The sequence below is a fragment of the Melanostigma gelatinosum genome, assembly GCF_949748355.1.
Source record: "Melanostigma gelatinosum genome assembly, chromosome: 4".
NCBI classification, from domain to species: domain Eukaryota; kingdom Metazoa; phylum Chordata; class Actinopteri; order Perciformes; family Zoarcidae; genus Melanostigma; species Melanostigma gelatinosum.
This window is the reverse complement of record NC_136637.1, coordinates 15,157,811-15,179,975: the sequence shown is the minus strand read 5'-3', so window position 1 is coordinate 15,179,975 and position 22,165 is coordinate 15,157,811. Positions and strand designations below refer to the sequence as shown.

Sequence of the window (22,165 nt, the reverse complement as noted above, 5' to 3'; positions counted from 1 at the left end):
TTCACACTGGTCTGTAGCTGTAGAGATGCAGCCTTGCAGGTCGTAGACTGCTGATGTTGCTAAATATGCATTAAAGTGATATTACTGCAATCCACTGGTGGATCAGACTGAACCCTTGCTTGTGTCAAAGTATGAACAACTTGATATCCTGATTGCAGGTTTCCGGTGGCTTTCATGTACATGCTTGTGAAACCTAACCGTACATCATTAGGCTAACATTTGTTTCAGTCCTAAGTTTTCTCTTTTACCCCTCCAAGCATGAGACCTCTAGAGAACATGTACTGCATGCTTTTTCAGTAAATGTTGTTCAGCCTACTAGGGGTTTTGAGTTATAATGTTGGAATGAAAGAAAATCTAAATTTTTTATTTTTACAAATACTATTTTGATGCTATTATTACAAAGAATCCCACGACAACATAACTAGCCTATTAAATAGGCCGTATTTGCTGGGTTGCCAATCACCCTAATAATGAACAGCGTCAGTTACTCCCATCTTAAATTCATTAGGGAAAGTTGGAAAGACTATTCAGGTATTTAGGGAATAACCTACAACATAATATTAAAACATAAAAATGTTTTTTTAAGTGCTCTGAAAGACATAAAGCTGAGCAGTTTGTGTGTGAGTGTATGAACACAATGATTGGTTGCGATGCAATGGGCACCAGCTAAAATCATGCGCAAGGCAACACTACATCCCTACCTCACAGTAATCACTCAAAAGGTTATTCCAAAGGATACATGTTTCCCCTGCTGATGTGTTATGTGAGTTACATCGCTGAAGACAACAATGTTCACTTGTGTTACAAATGATTTTAGTTTCCGCACACAGTGCAACTCTACGGCTACAGTGCCCCCTGCTGCCCGACTGCTGTCATTACATGCCACACATAACAGTTATATAGAACTGTTCATTCATTTTACATTTTTCTTTATTTTTTTCAGTATTCTTACAGGCTTCAGTGTCATTTGGGAAAATATCAAAGCAGATAGACAATTTTAAAAATGCACATTTTATTATTTATGAATTGTGATGTCTATTCTGAGATGTAATTATCTGCACAAGTAACCGTTCACATTAAGATGAGTTTATGAAGAGCGTTTAATGAATTGGGTCCTGAAATAAAATGTCAGCTCATCTCGGCTGTCTTCTATCCTTTTTTCTCAACTGTTCAGCCAAAGATTCCCTTCTTCTTTGCTGTTGACGAGAAACAAACATGTCACTCTTTGCACAGCATACTCATTATCTCGCATTTCTCCAAGCCTGAATTCATGTCCCTGCCCAATTAGTGTTCTTACCTTTCTCAGTAACAGTATACATCGCCTCCATGCCACCTTTAATGTGGTCAATGACGTGACAGTGGAGCAGCCAGGAACCAGGATACTCAGGACGCATCTTTACAGTCTGAACAGGGAGAGGATGGAAACGTCAAGTGAGTCACAAGTTTCATTTTTATTCATGTTTGACAACACTGAACCGACAGAATCCAGTTTTCCTGCAACTAACTGATGCAAAATGTTCTAACATTTTAAGTTCTATATATATATATATATATATATATATATATATATATTTGCTGTTAAAGATGGTAGGATTGGCAAAGGAACACTTATATCATATATGCAGCAGCACAATTAAAACAATACTTTTACCTGATTTCCTTTTTTAAAAGTGAGCAAAAAATATTTTAAGTTAATCTGTATTCCTTATTTGGTGTGTCTATATGAATTTTGTAACCTGTTTTAAGAGAAGATAATATTTTAATATATTTTACAATCCAATGGATGATGAACAATAACCTTTTACGACACTGATCCCTTGAAGTTGTGAATATAATAAGACAAATTAAATCAGTTGATGCCACGTCAGGATGTTTTGAGGTTTTACCTGAAAGGTTGGTGGAAACAGCTCATACACATCCGTACGATGAGGACCTCCACCCAGCTGGAGAGAAAGAGCAAAAAATAGTTGGAATTTGTGTGTATTAGTTTGCGTAATGTGTGATTGTGTAGGCATGTCTTGCAAGTTTGTTTGTCTTGTATACCTTATATTCCACACTGTGCCCATGCCAGTGTGCGGTGTGTATGTCCACATCATTGCCCATTCCCATCAGGTACCAGTACACCTTATCACCCACCTCCATGTTTAGACCATTCAGATTTCCATACATATAACCATTGATGGCTGCATATACAGAAAAGCACACAAACAAACATATTGGAAAGACATGAAGAATATTTCGATCGACATCGAAAGTAAAAAAAAATACCATCGGTCAAAATGATGCCGTTTATTTTGATAAAGATTATCTTTATCTCACCATGCATCTTGTTGCTCTCTATAAAGGTTTCATCATCCTTCAAGTTTGTGCGAGGGTTCCTGATGTAGGTCCTGATATTTTCATCCAGATACCTGGAATAATAATAATAACAATATTAATAATAATAATAATAATAATAATAATAATAATAAAAGGATATGAGGTGGGACCCGATAAAATTGCATATAAACTTCACTGTTGAACCATCTACTGATGAAATTCTCTAAACGGAAAATGTTGACATTATTAAAGTGTGTGGATTATCCTGATTATCTGTGAGAGGGTTTACAGAAAGTAAGTATTTCAAATTGACAGTGTTAATTACCATAATTGAAATTCCAATCAATTCCATTGTATGGTGGTGGCGGCATACATTTCAGACAATTTCAAAACCTCAGAATATAAAACATTTTTTTAGATACCATGAAGTAAAGGGACAAAATCAGTTTTGCATTGAAATTAGACACCTTAACTACTAAAGGTCTAAACAGTTCATAGTTAGTTTTAAGGTTAGACTCCACTTACCAACTTTCATTCTCATCAAAAACCAGGAAAAGCAGCGCGAACTCTTCCACTTGCTTTTTCATACCAAGACTCCTGAAAGAAACACAGTTTATAAAGCTGTAAATTAGCACTCTATAAAATACTTTATAATATTGTTTTGTGATACAGAACAAAAATTCATTCCTGCCTCATCATACCTTGAAAACACACACGCACACAGTACATGCTGCATGAAATGATGCAGAGACACTCACCTGCCCCAGCTACGGCGACAGATCACCAACGGACCAATCAGACCGCTGTACAGGTCCTGTTAGGCAGGGAGGCGAGGTAAGTGTGTGTGTGTGCGTGTGTGTGTGTGTGTGTGTGTGTGTGTGTGTGGGTGTGTGTGTGTGTGTGCGCGTGTGTGCGTGTGTGTGGCGTACCTTGGTAACATCAGCAGTGGAGTAGTATGCTGACACAAAGCACTCCTCCTGCTCTGTGGTTGGTCCTGTATTCTTTGTAACGTACCACTGGTAGGAGTAAGTCTCACCTAGGAAAGACATGTTTCTAGGTATTGAATCCTATACTATGTGAAAAAAGTATATTAGAGCTAAGTGAAGGACCTTTGCAGAGTCCTTTTGGTATTCTCAGAAAATTGTAACTTTGTTACACAATAATAATGAAGTAAATCTACAATTAAAATGTTGCATTCTGGGATTAATTCCAATATTTCTTGATGGTCTGCAAGCAGGTAGACACACTACCTGGTTGGGTGAGATGAACTGCCGGGATTTCTGTCTTGACTCCATGGGCGTGGATGGAATAAGGCCTGGACGCCATGTTTTTAAAAACCACCGTCACCTTGTCTCCCACATCAGCGTGAATTATTGGACCTGGAAGACGGGAAAGTGTTTTGATTACAAGACCAATCCAGCTGGAACATAAATCCAAGATGTTTTATACATAGTATTTGTGGCTTTTATATTACAATCACAGTTTGTGCATTCCTGCTGCCCTGGCTGAGAGCCTACCCATGATGCCGAGGTGTTCTATATCAGCTGCTCTTTCCACTTGCTTGGTGAATTTGTTATTGGTGAACTGGCGGTAGACCACCTTCTTGTAACGGGAGCCGATAAACCCACCCTGCTGGTCCAGGAAGACAGAAGCAGGGCTGCGGAGGGAGAGAGACGGGCTTATTTTGCAAAGGATTAAATGTTGTGTGTGTTTATGGTACAATCACCTCATGCGGATGTGTTTAAGCATTCACTTCCATTTGCATGTAAATGTGTTTCTGCATGAATCTGTGTTTGCTGTTTGGTTATCAAAAGATACAAAACACTAAAGACAACAAAAAACATTAGGTGCAATATTATTTCATCTTGACATAAATAACTGAGCAGAGTTAAATGAAATAGTAAGGAGAGAAGTTTTATAAAAGTGCAAAGTTAGATTTAAAGGATAAGACTGGTGGTATTCTACTGTACATTTTTCTCATTGTTAAAAAATCCCATGAAAACACCAAAACCAACAATGTGTTAGTCCATCTCTCAGCCCCTCTGGTTCCTTCGCAAGACCTTTAATAAACACGTCTCCAATAAATAATCTCATTTTCAAAAGGCTCCATTTTCTAAAACAGCTGGGAATTTTAAGAAAACTTTACTCAAACAGGAGTACACAGAGAACTTGTTGGGCACCATTTTTATACGGATTACTCCATGTCTGGTGCTCAGCTGCATGCCGGTGTGTGGGATTGACTCAAAAATAATGTGTGTTTGTACTGAAGTAACATCTCACCAACAGCAACAATATGGCTCATTGATGGGTTTTTTAATAGTTTTGGGGCAAAACTTGAGGTCTAAGATGCATCAAGCTTAAAAGGCAATACCTCTTAGTCAGATCAATTGCATTGCTGGTTTTGGTCTTTTTCTGACATTTGTGGACAGTAAGAAATATTCAGGGAATCAACATTTATCTTATCCTTCAAGTTTTATACAATGTTTGTATAATAAAATAAACTGCATGCATGTTAAGGTAGTGCATGGTTTCCGCTGTCATCAATCTTTGGAGGCCAATTTTGCCGCCAACTGTCCGCAGAAGTCCAGATATTTGTAAGCAACTGTTTTCATGCTGTACATGTGCAGGGGACGATATTTTTTTCCGACGATGGCGAAGGCATGACCCGCCCTACTCTGCCTCTGATTGGCTTACCCTGATATTACCCTAACCCCAACCAAGCTATCTCCTCATACACAGGCAGAGTAGGTCGGGTCATGACTTTGACATCTTAGGGGAAAAAAGAAAATTGGTGTGTGCAGGTGGTACTGTACTTCTCATGACCGCGGAACATCTCAGCCTCCCAGGTACGGTTTGGAGAGTAGTCCCAGTCCATCTCCATGGCAGCGATGTAGTAGGTTTTTGAGCGCAACATAGTCTCACCCTGACGCTGAAATATGCTGCACTTCGCTACCGTGTAGTTGGCTCTCATCCCACCACGGTAATGGTTCACTGTGGCTGACACCACTTCAAACTGACCTGAAACAAACACAATCATCATATGTACAGAAATACACAATGTACACGTTCGGCTCAATAATTATCCCAGACACCCAATGTTTGAAATCATTCGGTCTCTCACACACACACACACACACACACACACACACACACGTTATATTCTCATTCAGTTTGAATTGTGAGATCAAAACAAAGTTGTAACAATGTCACTGAAGGTTCTCACAAGTAAGAAGTACAATCATGTGTGCGTGAGAGAGAGACAGAGAGCGAGAGAGAGAGAGACAGAGAGAGAGAGAGAGAGACAGAGAGCGAGAGAGAGAGAGACAGAGAGAGAGAGAGAGACAGAGAGAGAGAGAGAGAGAGACAGAGAGAGAGAGAGAGAGACAGAGAGCGAGAGAGAGAGAGACAGAGAGAGAGAGAGAGACAGAGAGCGAGAGAGAGAGAGAGACAGAGAGAGACAGAGAGATGTATACCCATGCTGTCTGGCTCCATAGTGACAGTGTGTGAGATGTGAGGGAAGACGCTGATGGTGTCTCGTCTGTTCTGGCGGTAGATGAAGCGGTTTCCCTGGAAGTAAAGGCTGATGATGTCCGTCTCTGAACCCAGTCCTGACACGTGCCATGTTACCGTATCCCCCTTACACATGGTCAGGCCTGGGAGGTTCCTATACACAAAGCCATTGATTGCTAAAAGAGAAAGACACAGAAACAAAACATACAGTGATTAGCTCAAAAATGATAAAATCATGAAGGGAAAAAGCTAAGCTGAGCTGAGCTGCCAGTGATCAGTGTGTGAGTGTGCGTCGCCTACACACCGTGCATCTTGTTGCTTTCGATAAAGCCATCGTCCTCCTTGTTAAAAGGAGGCTCTATGGGAGCAGGGGTTAGGGACATAATGTTCTCATCCAGATACCAGCTCAGGTTCTCGTCAAACACAGTGGCCATGAGGTGGAACTCTTTTTTTATAGTTTTTCTACATGAGGAGAAGAGAGAAGGATCAGGAGGAAAGGTGTCTAATTGTGATTTCATCAATACATTTCAGTCATTTCAGTTTTCTGTGTCCCTCTATGGCAGACCTCTATTGAAGCTGTTCTCCAGCCTTCTTGCCACAAGCCAGATATGTATCAGATTTAGGTCCACATATACTGCAAATATCCCCCAAATCATAACTGGAAACACCAGATTTAATGGGATGTGACCTGATCAAACATAAGTTTAGTGATGCCCTCTTCTTACTTGTATTCCTTTTTTCAGTGATCCAGGACGACAGATAAGGAGCGGTCCAACCAGTCCAGAGTGGGTGTCTTTAACAGGGTCCACTCCAGAGTAGTACAGATAGGTCAGACAGTCAGCCTCCCCTTGGACTGGACCAGCACCCAATGGCACCGTCCATTCATAGCTGTGCAACGTTCCAGGTCTGACTAGAGCAGCTGGGGGAGGGGTCACCACTCCTAAATGTATTAAAAGAAAGAGGAATATTATAATGATGTTAATGCATGCTAACTTAGACTGGCACTGTAATATTCCAGCTTTTAGCTCACTTGGTTCCCTCTTCAACTCCCGCAGTTTCTTTGCTGTATGGGACTCTGAGGAGGAGAAGAAGTGTAGGGCAGGAAAGACGGAGACATAAAACAAGATAAGAAAGTGTCTAAAGTATAATCTAGTACATTGATAACAGTGTGAGTGCATGTGCTTGTATTAACCTTCCAGTTCATTGTGATAGAGCGTCCCATCCTGTTCTATACTGTACTGAACACCATGAGGCTGTATACTGTAAGGCCGGCTGGCTTTGTTCTTAAACACCACCTTGATAGTGTCCTTCTCTTCAGCTCGCAGCACAGGACCTGGAGACATGGATGGACACAAATGGACACACAAGCACACATTTAGGACAAAGGACCATTAGATGACACTATGTTGGGAGATATCTCATCATGTTAACAAAATCCTGCCGACATATTTCAAACATTAGTGTTGGAACTGGCAAACTGTTGTTGAAGTGATCTGACGAAGTCTGTCCAAAATATGAACCTTTGTTCATATTTTGGACCTCCTTCAACAATAACAAAGCTAAGAAGGTCAGAAGAATTTTTTTTAAAGCTGTTTTTAGTTGTAACCCAAATATCTTTGTTTGTTTGGGACAGTTGGTTGGACTAAACAAGCAATTTGAAAATGTTTGGGAAGTTGTGATGAATAAAAAATGAAAAAGTAATCTGCAGATTAGTCAATGATGAAACAGTCCAATATTGTATGGAAAGTTTTAACCAGAAAGGGGAGCAAGACATATAATATATTTCGTTACATACCATACTATCGATATATAGCATTTTTCATTGAGTAATAAGCATGTTTGGCTGTACTAATTTGAGTTTATTTGTGCCTCCAGAGCATCGCTGACTCTGGAAAAAAAAGTGCAACCAACCCCTGCCCAGCCTGGATTACCCAGAATTCCAAGGTGTAGCTCTGCTGGGCTGCGTAGCATCTTTGTTGTGAAGGTAATGTCCGTGTAGTCCACATAGCGAACCTTCTTATAGCGGCTTCCAATACGGTTTTGACTTCTAGTTACAAACATATCTGCTTCACTACACAAACACACACACACACAAACACACAATACAAATTATTAGCAGGTCTCTTACAGAATCATGAAGATTAGCCTGGACAATTTCTGTGAGAGTGTGTGTGTGTGTGTGTGTGTGTGTGTAGGTGTGTGTGTGTGTGTGTGTGTGTGTGTGTGTGTGTGTGTGTGTGTGTGTGTGTGTGTGTGTGTGTGTGTGTGCGTGCGTGCGTGCGTGCGTGCGTGCGTGTGTGTGTGCAGTAACCAACCCATCAGTAGGTGGCGTAGGAGCGTAGTCCCAGACTTCCTCTTCAGCAGCAATGAAGAACGGTCTGAGCTCACCGTGTGGCTGGGCCTTGTGGACGTTGGGGAAACACTTCTTGATCTCAAACAGAGCCTGCATTCCAGCTGGACAAAACCACAAAACAAAAACTCACAAAGAAATACTAAACAAATTTGTTCATTATCCAACTGGGTGACACAAGGACTTGCTTGAATCAAATTAAGAATTAAGGAAGTCGGCTCACCCATCAAATGGTCATTGACAGTGCACGTCAGCAGCCAGTGTCCAGGGTTGTCAGCTACCATTTCAGCTGTAGTGCTGGAGCCGGGGAAAAGACTGATTATGTCTGTGTGGTGGTTCTGAGTGGTCAGGATCTGGCCATGGAAATGAACTGAATGCATGTCCACCTGTTGCAGATAAAATAGATTTAAACTGGGTTAAGACCAGGTGCTTGCTGCTAACACCAAGACATGATGTGGGCTATTGTGAGTCCAGTTTAGCAGCCCTGCAAAAAAGTAACACATGTTCACAAATTTAGTTTTTTCAACAAACTGTCAACAGAGGCCAGATGCAATTGTAAATGTGACGGTTACTGTTCAGACTTTCACCAACAAAATGAGAACTAGAACTGCATGCACTCAGACAATAAATGTGAGTCCTATTACAGGTACTTGGTATTGTTAGTATACGTTAACATATTGTCAATATAGGCCCAGTCAGACAAAGCTTGAGCTTCTTCTAAATGTGCTCAAAAAGACAAATCAGACAATAACTACAAAAGGTTCACTCAGTAGAAAGCAGATCTCGGCAAGACGGGTCTGCTACGACCACTGCTGTATTGTGTGATTGAATGAAAACACCCCAAAATGGTTGAGAGCAGTGAGTGACGAGCCAGCAGGCAGCCAATGGCCGTATAAAATAGTTGTGAAAGTTGTTTGTAGACAGTGTGAGTCATCACAACCACGAGAGGCTCTTAAGCATGCAGCCATGGGCACCCAAAAATATCATTGTTTGCTGCAGCAGAATGCAAGATTAGCCGAGGGGAGACACAGAGGCGCACACTCACTCACTCACACACTCACTCACTCACTCACTCACTCACAGACTCACTCACTCACTCACACACTCACTCACTCACAGACTCACTCACTCACTCACTCACAGACTCACTCACTCACTCACTCACAGACTCACTCACTCACACACTCACTCACTCACTCACACACTCACAGACTCACTCACTCACTCACACACTCACTCACACACTCACTCACTCACTCACTCACTCACACACTCACTCACTCACTCACTCACACACTCACACACTCACTCACTCACTCACAGACTCACTCACTCACTCACTCACACACTCACTCACTCACTCACACACTCACTCACTCACTCACACACTCACTCACTCACTCACTCACACACTCACTCACTCACTCACTCACTCACTCACACACTCACTCACTCACTCACTCACTCACACACTCACTCACTCACTCACTCACACACACACACTCACTCACTCACTCACTCACACACTCACTCACACACTCACTCACTCACACACTCACTCTCTCACACACTCACTCACACACTCACTCTCTCACTCACTCACTCACTCACTTAAGGGTGTACACACATGCGCACACACACGCGACCGATCGCATGATCTTCGTGGAAAATATGAAAATGAAAAATTAAAGGATTAAAGGGCTAGTTGCATATTTTGAACTTTGGTTGGTTATGTGCCTCAATTAAGACTTTTTTTTAAAATATGACACATGCAACTAGAACAATATTCTGATTCGTGGGAGTAATAATAATAATAATAATAATAACAATACCATTAATAATAGTAATAGTACAATAATACTATACAATAATAATACAACTATTAACAACAGTAATAATAATGATGATGATGATGATGATATTAAAAATACAATATTTACCTCATTGCCTAAGCCAATCATATGCCAGTGGATCTTCTTGCCTTGGCACATGCTCAGTCCAGGCAGGTTACCATACAGAAAACCATTTATACCTGCAATTAAATCAGAGTTAAAGGTATTTGTATGTGTATGCATATGAGTATGCGTATGTGTACCTGGATACTACCACTCACCGTGCATTTTGTTGCTCTCAATGAAATCTTCATCCTCCTTCAGGCCACTGGCAGGATTTGTAATGTGCGTCCTGATGTTGTCGTCCAGGTACCAGCTGAAGTTCTCATCTGACACCATGAAGAGCAGAGCGTACAGATAGTCTCCTGAGCTGTCTCCATGCAGGTCCAGGGTTCCTACAGAGGAGTGGAGAGAGGACATTTTAGGATAACATGCATTAATGTACTGAAGGGGAAACCTACAGTAAGTAGTGCCCCTACACAACTATTTTCTCAATTAACTTCTTACTATTTTGGATGCTGCTTTTTGGTATTGCCACAGCTGATCTCACAGATTTGACAAGAATCCAGCAATATTTTTGATAGTTTAATTTGTGGTGAAACGATTGGCTCAAAAATTGATAAGTTGATAGTAAGAAGTTAAATGAGGGAAACGTTGTTTGGGCCTTAAAGTAGGTTTCCCCTTCAGAATAAACCACAGAAAGTACAGAAAGTACAACATTTCCCTCTGAAATGGAATGGAGTGGAAGTAGCCGATATAGAAGCAGAAAATTAAAACTAAAGCAGAAGTACCTGAAAATATTACATCAGTTAAATAAATGTACTTAAGTTCCGTCACCAGATAAGTTAAAAAAGGTTCCAGTACCTCTCTTACAGACAATGAGGGGTCCCATCAGTCCTGAGTTGATGTCTTTTGGTGGGTTAACGTGGGAGTGGTAGAATCTGGTCAGGCAGTTGCTGTCCTCTAATGTTGGGCTGTGGCTCTCTGGGAGGTTCCACTCATATGTCACTGTTGTACCAGGAGCCACTGAGTCATCACGCTTCAGCTCTGGACCAGTACCGTCTGGGTAAAGGGCTCCTGAAGATACAAGCACACAGAGTCACACATATATCAGCCTGTTAAGGCTGCCCATCGATTCATTAATGCCTCACCCTCATTGCCCTTGCTGTAGTTCAGTCCATGTGAGTGGATGCTGTAAGGTCTGTTTGCCGTGTTATTCAGGTGGACGGTCACTGTGTCTCCCTCCTCGGCCATCAACAGGGGTCCCAGGTAGCCCAGCCACTCCGCCTTCACCACCTCTGTCCTGTAGGTGGCGTCGCTGTACTGCTTATACACAGCCTTCTTGTAGACGGAGCCAATGCGCTGGGGGCCTTTCTTTAAAAAGACGGAGGCTTCTCTACAGAGACAGAGAACGAGGATTATTATGGGTTGCAGTTAAAATATTACAAAAACCTGTGATTGGCTAAAAATTTTAGGGCCTTTTCACATCAGACATTTTGATTTGTGATTTTAGGGAAAGCAGAGGTGTAACTCATAACATTAACGATGGCTCTGATCTAATCAAGTTTCCCAGTAAGTCGTGACAGTATGACAGTGAGTGAGCATGTACAATATACCTTTTTTACCCACAAACACTGCTCATGATCGGACATGATTTTAACCACAAACGGTCTTATTATTTAGATTATTTCGATAAATGTATTAATTGTGGAACACAATTCATTACTGCGGTTTCTTCTTCTTCTTCTTCTTTTTTTTTAAAGCATGCTGAGCAGAGAGGTTAAAAATTACAAAATAAATAGTTCACATGAAACATAAGTAATTGGTTAAATGGGTAAAAGTAAACATGTAAAATGCATTTTGCACAGAAAGCACATCAAATATAAAGAATCACTCTCCAAAGGAAACTCTGCACTACACGTGGTGACACTGAATTTTTCTTTGATGAAGAGATGGAATAAGTGTTAAAGTAAGGCTATTTGTCATGTCTTTAAAAGTTGCCTTCTTTCGAGATACAAGGTTTTCACACAACAGTGAAGATTGTCGTAATAATATTGCAATACTTGACATTGAAGGTTAAATTGTTGAGCAGTGTGGGTCAAAAAATGACAATGCTCAAACATCCATGCATCTTAATTGAGATCATGGTATGGGGGTGAAGTGGCTATTGGAAAGACAACATAATCTTTCCAACGTAATCAAGACAATGTACTAAGTTTGTACTCACTCATCCTCTTGCAGTGTGCGGTTTTGAATGATGTTCATCCCACTTGGGGCATAGTTCCAAGACACTTCCTCTATCTTGAGGAAGTACTCTCTCCTCATCCCAGACGCACATACTGCTGCACAACACAGCAACAACACTCCCCTTAACCCCAGTCGCTGCATTTTGAAGATATAGCGCTGGCACTACCACTGATAACCTGCCCAAGGAGGACGATGACTCTTTAATTCTGTTGAGCGATCCAGAGGATGATAATGATGAAGACAAGCAGTGCAGACACCTGACAGCTGTAAGTCAGTCTGTCTGAGAGGCTTTAGACCCTCTGTGTGTCTTTATACTACCTAAGCTGACTGGTGGGAACAGCCAAGCAGGGCAGAGGGGTCACTGACCAACAGACAGGGTTTGAGCCAACCCATCACAGAGATAAGGGAGGGCGTTCCCTGACAGACTTTTTGATCAAAAGGTTACATTTGCATAAGAACAGAACATGCTATTCTTTGCAATGTCCACATTTGATGGCACAACCACGAAGAGATCAGATTTAACTTACATTTACATCAGACATTATGCAGAATATCTCATATTTGTCAGAATATAGAAAGCCAGATCTGTACCACAGTCAGTTATATTTTCCGTGCTTGTGGAAATGCAGCCAAAAATCTTGCTTAGTCATGTACACATGACTAAGCAAGATTTTTGCCAGTGATGAAAACACAGACTTTTGATCCAGTCACTACTGCTGTCCAATATTAACTGCAAGGTTGAAAATGATACAGAAAAATCTGATTCCGTTGTTTCGATTTGCGTTTGTCCTAATCCACAAAATCAGTCTAACCAAGCTAAGTAATTGAATTAAAACTAATTTGAAGTACTTTCACCTACCCCTAAAGACAATTAAGGTCAATGAATTCTGCTACCAAAACTGGTTTGTCATTGTTTTAAGGTTTAAAGCGCAGTAGTTTTTTCACAATGTGACATGGACATAAAAAGTAAAAAATACTCTCCCCACAGCCACCGTGTGATAAAGAATTGAAAAATGTCTTGTGATGGACTTGACTGCAGGGTCTGAGGCCACATTTACTCAGTCTGTGTCCTGACATCGATCAATAACGGGCAACTCTGGAAACTCCAGGACACTTTAAACACACACACACACACACACACACACACACTGTTAAATGTAAGCTAATATTGCATTTGTGCAAGGCCCCTTCTCCAGATAAGTTAATGGAAACATTTTGTTTCCAGTAACAGTTTGGAGGAGGTGCAGCAGGGGAGTCAAGCATGCATACACATATACACACACAGGATATATATATATATATATGCCAATTATGAAAAGAGAACCTGTTTTTGTGGACAAAGATCAGCCTCAACTTAATGACTCACTGGATACTTAAAATGGAAATAGACATTTTTTTATTAAAGGCGGCACAAACAAACAAACATTATAAAAAATATGTCACTAAAACATATATAAAATGTCTGTTTACACTGATCTAGCTTCTGAAAGACGTAAAGAAAACAATTTACAACAAAATGCTCTGAAAATTAAAACAAATGTACAAACATAAAAATCTGCTCGTAATCCTTAAGTGATCCAACAGTGTATAAATGTTGGAACAACAACAACCACTTCCTGGTGCATCCAGATAATCATGTCAGCCAAGATGCGGATAAACAACCAAATAATGGAAATGTGCTTCTCTCCTTGCAACACCAATGACACAAGAGCTTATCTCATATGTGGCTGCCATCTTAAGTACACTAGTTTAATATCATTGGTTTGAAGTGTAATATCATCTGTTTAAGCAATAAAAACGTTAATGTAGTTATTGGGTTTCTGAAGGTACAGAAAGTATACCGCCAATAATGATAACAAAGAAAGTGAGCAACCTTGAAATTAAGAATGTAAATTTCATGAAGTGAACAGTTGTCACTCAAGTTTGAGAACAGTTGTTTTTGTATCTTCTTCTTTAAAAAAGCAAATGAAAGTTTCACACACTGCTACTTACTTCAGTGAAACCTATCCCATGTAGGATAGGACAACATACTAAATAATATTATTGATATTATTGTCGTTATCATTGTCTACTTTGTCTTTATTATTTAAGTTTACTGTATTTTCTATGGAGTATTCAGGACACACGCTCACACACATATCTACATTATTATGTACTAATAACCTGTTGCCTTTGAAATGTTGAGACTTCTGCACCAGAAAAGCTCATCATCATAATCATAATCAATGACTGCCTCGTGATTTTTGCCACTCTAAAAGGGCAAATCAAAAGCTTGAAAATATAGTGATTACACTGACGTGGCCGTCAGAAGTCCATGATACTGTAGGTGTGTCTAAGTAAGGTTGAATTGTACTCGCACACATGGTGCAGTGTGTGCAGACTTCCGCTTCCATGTGTGTCCATTAACGTCCTGTATCTGTGCATACATATTGCGTGTGTGATTTGTTTATGGGTGCACAGGCACTTGTGTCTCAGCAGGTGAGTCTACATACACGTGTGTGTTGATCTACGCGTTCAGACTATACTCCTGCTTGTAGCAACAGGGCCGGCAGATGGCGTTGACTAAACCATTTCCCAGCTGTAACAGACAGATGATGAACTCAAGCACAGCCAGGCCCAGCAACACACACAGCAGAGTCACGTTCCACTCCACGATGTGAACCGGCTGAAGACACCGTGACCACGTCTCTGGTTGTAAGAGATACCTGGGACACAGAGAGAGAAAGATCAATCACGGACAGCATTTACTACATTTATATTTTATATATTTTTTGCATTGGTTACAACTCATTGTGAGTGCTGCACCACATTCTTAAAATACTGAAATACTAAGGGGGAGAGTTGTCTCTAAGTATACATTGATGACATAAGTCGACACATGACAAGGTGTCCTCATTTACGAAATTAACAAAAAAAGTGGAGGCAAAGTCCATTGTTTTCCAGATTAGGGCACCTAGTCACATTTACCACAAAAGGCAACGGGTAAAACTGTACATTTTTACAGTTGTTTGTAGTCAGTTCATTCTGTTTACCAGTGAAATATAAAGTTAAGGACATGTATACACACATTCTTCTCTGTTTATAAACCCCCCATGCCCCAACACCCACGCACACACACAGCATCTCTCTACCTGCCCCCCTGGTCTGCAAATGGGTACGTCCATCCATAAGGAGTGAAGCACTGGGGACCCTGCACCAAGGCAAGTCCTGATATGACGAAACAGTAACCAGACCCCACCAGGCCGACCACAGCTGCCAACACTGACCCGCACATCTGGAGAGCAACACAGACACACAAAGTGATTATATAGAAGAACATGAACGTGTTGGCATGCCTTTGTGACTGTATGTGTGAATGCCTGTCTGTATAAATGTTAACGGTTTCATTTATGTGTTTAATAGATCAGATACAGAGACTGCTATAGACACACACACACACATAACAGCAGCTGTGCATGTGGCTTGAATGGTGTGAGCCAAGCTTACTTTGTTGAGATTTGAGTAACAATGGGACCCTTGTAGAATTATTATAGTTGATTAGCATTAACATTCCACCTCATAAGGACACAGTGTTGTCTGGCTTAATGACAACTGTTCAGTATTATTCTCCAAGTGGTGAGAAAGAAACAACAAAATGGCAGTAAAATGGGGACACTAAGAGTTACAATTCGTGAAAGATGTGATTTTGATCTGTGTGCAGCAAACAGAAATGTATAAGTATTTTTATATGTTTAGAGAGCAGCATGGGAAATGAGGATGCTGCTAAGCATCAGCTGAGCATCAGTGTCATTACTCCTGGAGTGTTTGATGCAGACTTAGCTTAGCATATACCTCCTGTGGATTTTGAGTGTGATGGTTTAATAAGTCCCTTACCATTAAGCTCTCATTCCAACAACAGTTACATTTCCCCAGAGTGATGAAGACCACAGCTGGAACCAGCATCTGGAAACACAGAGTTACATTTCTGAACAGCAGCATTTTTTTTTCATCATTTGAAATGGCAGGAAGTGATACACATTAAATCGTTATAGTAGTAGGCCTATATATACAGTATATATAGATGCTAAAGCTACGTAAGCTAGGCTAATAATCATATTCTACTACAAGAAAAGATTATTGATCCTGCTTCTCTTTGCTAGCAGCTAGCATATCATTATCACCACCCATACTGTATTATTGTTTTATACAGCACATACATACAGTAAACATACAGCACCTTGGCCTCGACACATGTTTTGTCCCACCTGTCAATCACCATCCTTGTTGAAAGCAGTATTGTACATATGGACGTCACCTAAAAGACAAATCGCCTGGGACGTAAACAAATGTGCAACATGAGGCTGTGTTGCTTATTTCACACTAATCGAATGTTTGCAGGCCATTTAAGACTCAGTCGGGTTCAACTTGTCAGAATTTGGCTCAACTCTCAACGGTCTTAAGACAGGGGTCTCAAACTCCCGGCCCTAATCATTTTATGTGGCCCGCGAATCCGCCAGCAAAAAAAAAGTTTAAAAAAAAAATCATTTTTTATTTCTTTTAATTTTTTAATTTTTAAGTTAGACTAATAATAATAAAAATATCCCCATAGTCGAAATTATGAGATATAAAGTCGAAGTTATTAGATAGAAAGTCATAACTATGATAGAAAGTCATAATTCTGAGATAGAAAGTCAAAATTATGAGATTGACAGTCAAAATGATGAAATAGAAAGTCAAAATTATGAGACACTTAAACAGTTAGAATCAGCTCTTTGACTGGTTACTGTACATTTGACATGGATATGTATTGTGAGCACATTGAAGACTACTTTAAACTGTGAATGCAGACAGTTATTTAACAATATGTTACGAGTAGTTACATTTACAACCGGCCCTTTGCGGGCGAGTTTGAGAATCCTGCTTTAGACACTGACCGCTCCACTTTCTGTCCGTTATTTGGTGCCGAGCAGGCAGCGCTCAGTGGATTTGTATTGGTGTGTCAGCTCAAAACAGCTGCTTGTTGACGAGAGTGGGGACACCGAACCAAACCGTGAATGTGTCCTAAACCAAAACAATGAGCTTAAAGAGGCTTAAACGTTCTGCAGAGCTGCAAAGTAAAGTGATGAATCTTTGTATCTGCCTCTCTGGAGGCTTAATTCTCACTATGAGGAACAAACATCTGTAGTCCTCTCATTCAATATAAATATAAAAGAAACATTCCTACACTACAATTTCTCTGTTAAATAACAGTAAAGTGCTGCCAGCAATGTCCTGTAATTCTACAGTATTCATACCGTGAAATGACTTAACAGCATATTACTGTAAAGTTATAATGCAGTGTATTTCTGTATTTTTTTAAATTTCTGTATTTTCATCTGTATTTTTTACGTCATTTTGAGACATAAATAACCTTATTATGAAATGACCACATGGTCAAGTATATTTTTGTATACTCCTGTGACTTCAATAAATGAAAAGTACTGAGTGTTTTCTCTTTTTTTGTTCAGAACTTAAAAGCAAAATGAATACAACAGTCTCAAGTGAACTTATAGAAAGGAAAAAGTATATGGTTCTGGCCAATGGGACAGCAGAACGTAATAAAAATCAAAAACAGCTGATAGATGCATTTTACAGGACAGGTGGCAACATTAAGGCCCATCATGATGATTTAGTCTGAATCTACTGCATGTTAATCATATGGCCGACATAACCTCACTGATAATTGAATCATTGTTTATAGTAACTGAGGTTAGCTTTAGTTTAGAGCAGTGGTCCCCAACCACCGGTACCGGCCGCACAGGAAGAATAAATATTATATTATTTCCGTTTTATTGATTATCAGAGTCTGAAGGAAGTTTTATTTTGAAAGATGACCGAATTCTCTCGCAATTTCATCCACCTGTGCCTCTTGACATGTCAAGACGCTTTGTCTCGGTCACAACTCTGCTGGTGTTTTGGATTAAACTCGAGGCTGAATATCCTGAGATCGCCACTAGAGCACTGAAAACCCTGCTTTCATTTCCAACCTCCTCTTTGTGAAGCGGGATGTTCTGCAGTGACAGCAATCAAAACAAAATGGCGGAGTCGAGTGGACATCAGGAACAGACTTCGGGTGTCATTGTCAGAACACAGGATGCAACATATTAGCGTTTGAATATGAATTTGCAAACAGAGACAGCTTAACAATGTTAAAAGGATCATTTGTGGAGTTACTTGCAACAGCTTAAACTTTTGTTGTGACTTGTTGCATGCAGTGGTGTATAAAGTACCCAAAAGCCATACTTGAGTAAAAGTAAAGATACCTTACTGGAAAACGACTCCAGTAAAAGTAAAAAGTCACCTATTAGAATACTACTTGAGTAAAAGTCTTAAAGTATCTGATATTTATTGTACTTAAGTACAAAAGTACTTAAGTACAAAAGTAATTTTCTGATATTAAATGTACATCATAACCTGAACATTAAATGAACATCATAACCTGTTCATTGAAAGTAAAAGTACAAGTAAATGCTGTTAATAAAAAAGCAAAGGGTCAGAATTTTGAGAATTATCAAGTTTATTCTTTTAAGCGCTGTGGCACCATGACCAAGGACATGGAGCTGTGTTGAACATAATTGGGTTGGCTGTGATCCATTCAGGAGCAACAATGTTCAACATAATATATTGTACATAAGTATACTTTTGCATCTACTATGAACTTATCATCATAATTCTCTGAAAAGCAATATGACACTATGAAGGAGTTGTAACAGTGCGTTTATAAGTCTGCTCATTAGACTAGAGGATGTAGAGGACAAATGCATAATATTATGTTCAGCAAAACATATCCACTTGATGCATCAGGTCAGTGTTTAGAGAAAGGACACCTGCCTTGTAAACTCCTATGGGTCTGATTTGAATACAAAGGTTTTGCTCAAGCTGAATCTGCAATTGGGCGACTGCTACCATCATAACTCCATCTTATCATCCACAACATGACTCAAATATCAAAACATGATCAATACTAAAGCAGCAACACAGTCATTACTTGAAACTGAAAAATGTCCTGTTCATCTTCAAAAGAAGTTGGTTTTTAAAATTGCGAGAATTCAGTCTCGCTCTTCTTGGGCTGAAGACTAGTCCTGCTATGCTAAATAGTCTTTCACAGGCCGCTGAGGCAGGTAGAGGTGTGTTCAGCGTCACAGACAGCTTGCGCACAGCTGCGAAGGATTTCCCTAATGCTAACGCTAATGCTAATGCTAACGCTAATGCTAACGCTGCGCTCTCTCGGCTCCCGTCACAACTGTCAACACTTCCTCAGCTCACTAACTCGCTAGCGATCCACTGATGTTGGTCTTCGTCACCACCGTAGTTTGTTGCGGGAGTAGCAGGTGCTTCCATTTCTGCTTCCATCATGAAATCAGTCATCGTAGAGTGGAATTATACTCATGTAGTCGCCCGCTAGCTTATAGCATGTAGCATCCTGGCATCACTGGGAATCAAAACGCCGCAGCTTTGAGAGCACTTGTTTGCAATTGTGCATTAACGTGATTAACCAATGATTTAACTTGCTGCTAGGACCACTGATTCACCAAACCTGCTTGCTTGCAGTCTGTGTTCCACCACAGTCCCCGACGCTGCTCTCATCATTCATTTTGTTTCTAAAGATAGATTTGATTTTGTAGCGAGTAACGAAGGTTTCAGGGGAAATGTATCGGAGTAAAAGTATCAGTTTTCTTTGCAAAATGTAGTGAAGTAAAAGTAAAAGTCAACATAAATATAAGTAGTAAAGTAAAGTACAGATACCCAAAAAAACTACTTAAGTACAGTAACTAAGTATTTCTACTTCGTTACTATACACCACTGGTTGCATGTATGATTTAAAATATCTGCAAAGCAATAGACTAAATTATTTTTTTTAATATACAGTGTTGTATCATTACTGCTAATGGGTCATAATGTGTGGAGTTTTGTGAAAACATGCTGAACACTGGACCAGCAAATAGTGAATTCATAGAATAGAACAGAATGGAGTGGTCTCGTGTGACGTCACAGTTTAGCTGTCGGCCATGTTGGAGTACACACAAAGCCACTGGCATGCACGGCTGAGTCGCATAACCTATCGATCATGGTGAACTTTTGTGCTGTCTTTGGTTGTGGCAGCAGAGCTGATAGACAAGAAATCATTCTTTCGTTTGCCAGCGGTCATTACACATCAAGGAAATGACACGAAGGAGCTATCCAAGCGACGTCGCGAGAAATGGCTGTCACGCATCTCTCGAGATATAAAGGAATGGAATTTGGCGTACACTAGAGTATGTGCGGATCACTTTATAAGTGGTCAGTGATTTTATTTACAAATTCGTTTGTGAACAGTATTTAATAAAGGAAATATAAATTGTCAGAATTTGGCTCAACTCTCAACGGTCTTAAGACAGGGGTCTCAAACTCCCGGCCCTAATCATTTTATGTGGCCCGCGAATCCGCCAGCAAAAAAAAAGTTTAAAAAAAAAATCATTTTTTATTTCTTTTAATTTTTTAATTTTTAAGTTAGACTAATAATAATAAAAATATCCCCATAGTCGAAATTATGAGATATAAAGTCGAAGTTATTAGATAGAAAGTCATAACTATGATAGAAAGTCATAATTCTGAGATAGAAAGTCAAAATTATGAGATTGACAGTCAAAATGATGAAATAGAAAGTCAAAATTATGAGACACTTAAACAGTTAGAATCAGCTCTTTGACTGGTTACTGTACATTTGACATGGATATGTATTGTGAGCACATTGAAGACTACTTTAAACTGTGAATGCAGACAGTTATTTAACAATATGTTACGAGTAGTTACATTTACAACCGGCCCTTTGCGGGCGAGTTTGAGAATCCTGCTTTAGACACTGACCGCTCCACTTTCTGTCCGTTATTTGGTGCCGAGCAGGCAGCGCTCAGTGGATTTGTATTGGTGTGTCAGCTCAAAACAGCTGCTTGTTGACGAGAGTGGGGACACCGAACCAAACCGTGAATGTGTCCTAAACCAAAACAATGAGCTTAAAGAGGCTTAAACGTTCTGCAGAGCTGCAAAGTAAAGTGATGAATCTTTGTATCTGCCTCTCTGGAGGCTTAATTCTCACTATGAGGAACAAACATCTGTAGTCCTCTCATTCAATATAAATATAAAAGAAACATTCCTACACTACAATTTCTCTGTTAAATAACAGTAAAGTGCTGCCAGCAATGTCCTGTAATTCTACAGTATTCATACCGTGAAATGACTTAACAGCATATTACTGTAAAGTTATAATGCAGTGTATTTCTGTATTTTTTTAAATTTCTGTATTTTCATCTGTATTTTTTACGTCATTTTGAGACATAAATAACCTTATTATGAAATGACCACATGGTCAAGTATATTTTTGTATACTCCTGTGACTTCAATAAATGAAAAGTACTGAGTGTTTTCTCTTTTTTTGTTCAGAACTTAAAAGCAAAATGAATACAACAGTCTCAAGTGAACTTATAGAAAGGAAAAAGTATATGGTTCTGGCCAATGGGACAGCAGAACGTAATAAAAATCAAAAACAGCTGATAGATGCATTTTACAGGACAGGTGGCAACATTAAGGCCCATCATGATGATTTAGTCTGAATCTACTGCATGTTAATCATATGGCCGACATAACCTCACTGATAATTGAATCATTGTTTATAGTAACTGAGGTTAGCTTTAGTTTAGAGCAGTGGTCCCCAACCACCGGTACCGGCCGCACAGGAAGAATAAATATTATATTATTTCCGTTTTATTGATTATCAGAGTCTGAAGGAAGTTTTATTTTGAAAGATGACCGAATTCTCTCGCAATTTCATCCACCTGTGCCTCTTGACATG

The 22,165-nt window shown here is 39.8% G+C and overlaps 1 protein-coding gene and 1 pseudogene across 2 annotated transcripts in view; both read right to left on the bottom strand.

Moving 5' to 3' along the window:
* Positions 1-1,095: 1,095 nt before the first annotated feature.
* On the bottom strand, positions 1,096-12,459 carry LOC306776495 (ceruloplasmin-like; annotated as a pseudogene). The gene is made up of 24 exons: positions 12,299-12,459; positions 11,223-11,467; positions 10,936-11,148; positions 10,293-10,466; positions 10,120-10,211; positions 8,403-8,565; positions 8,145-8,283; positions 7,761-7,900; positions 7,022-7,162; positions 6,860-6,904; positions 6,555-6,769; positions 6,134-6,291; positions 5,793-6,005; positions 5,133-5,337; positions 3,837-3,976; positions 3,570-3,698; positions 3,249-3,355; positions 3,078-3,133; positions 2,845-2,916; positions 2,320-2,411; positions 2,044-2,183; positions 1,887-1,943; positions 1,298-1,403; positions 1,096-1,196 (listed from the first exon to the last, which is right to left on the bottom strand). The product of its transcript is annotated as a ceruloplasmin-like (transcript).
* A 1,238-nt stretch (positions 12,460-13,697) lies between these two features.
* Positions 13,698-22,165, bottom strand: part of LOC306776498 (transmembrane 4 L6 family member 1-like) — a 111,402-nt gene continuing 102,934 nt past the window's right edge. The window contains exons 3-4 of the mRNA XM_079267209.1: positions 15,450-15,592; positions 13,698-15,023 (exon numbers count right to left, since the gene is read on the bottom strand). Coding sequence (XP_079123335.1) covers positions 14,825-15,023; positions 15,450-15,592 — 342 coding nt within the window. The 3' untranslated portion in view covers positions 13,698-14,824. The remainder of the gene's footprint in view (positions 15,024-15,449; positions 15,593-22,165) is intronic.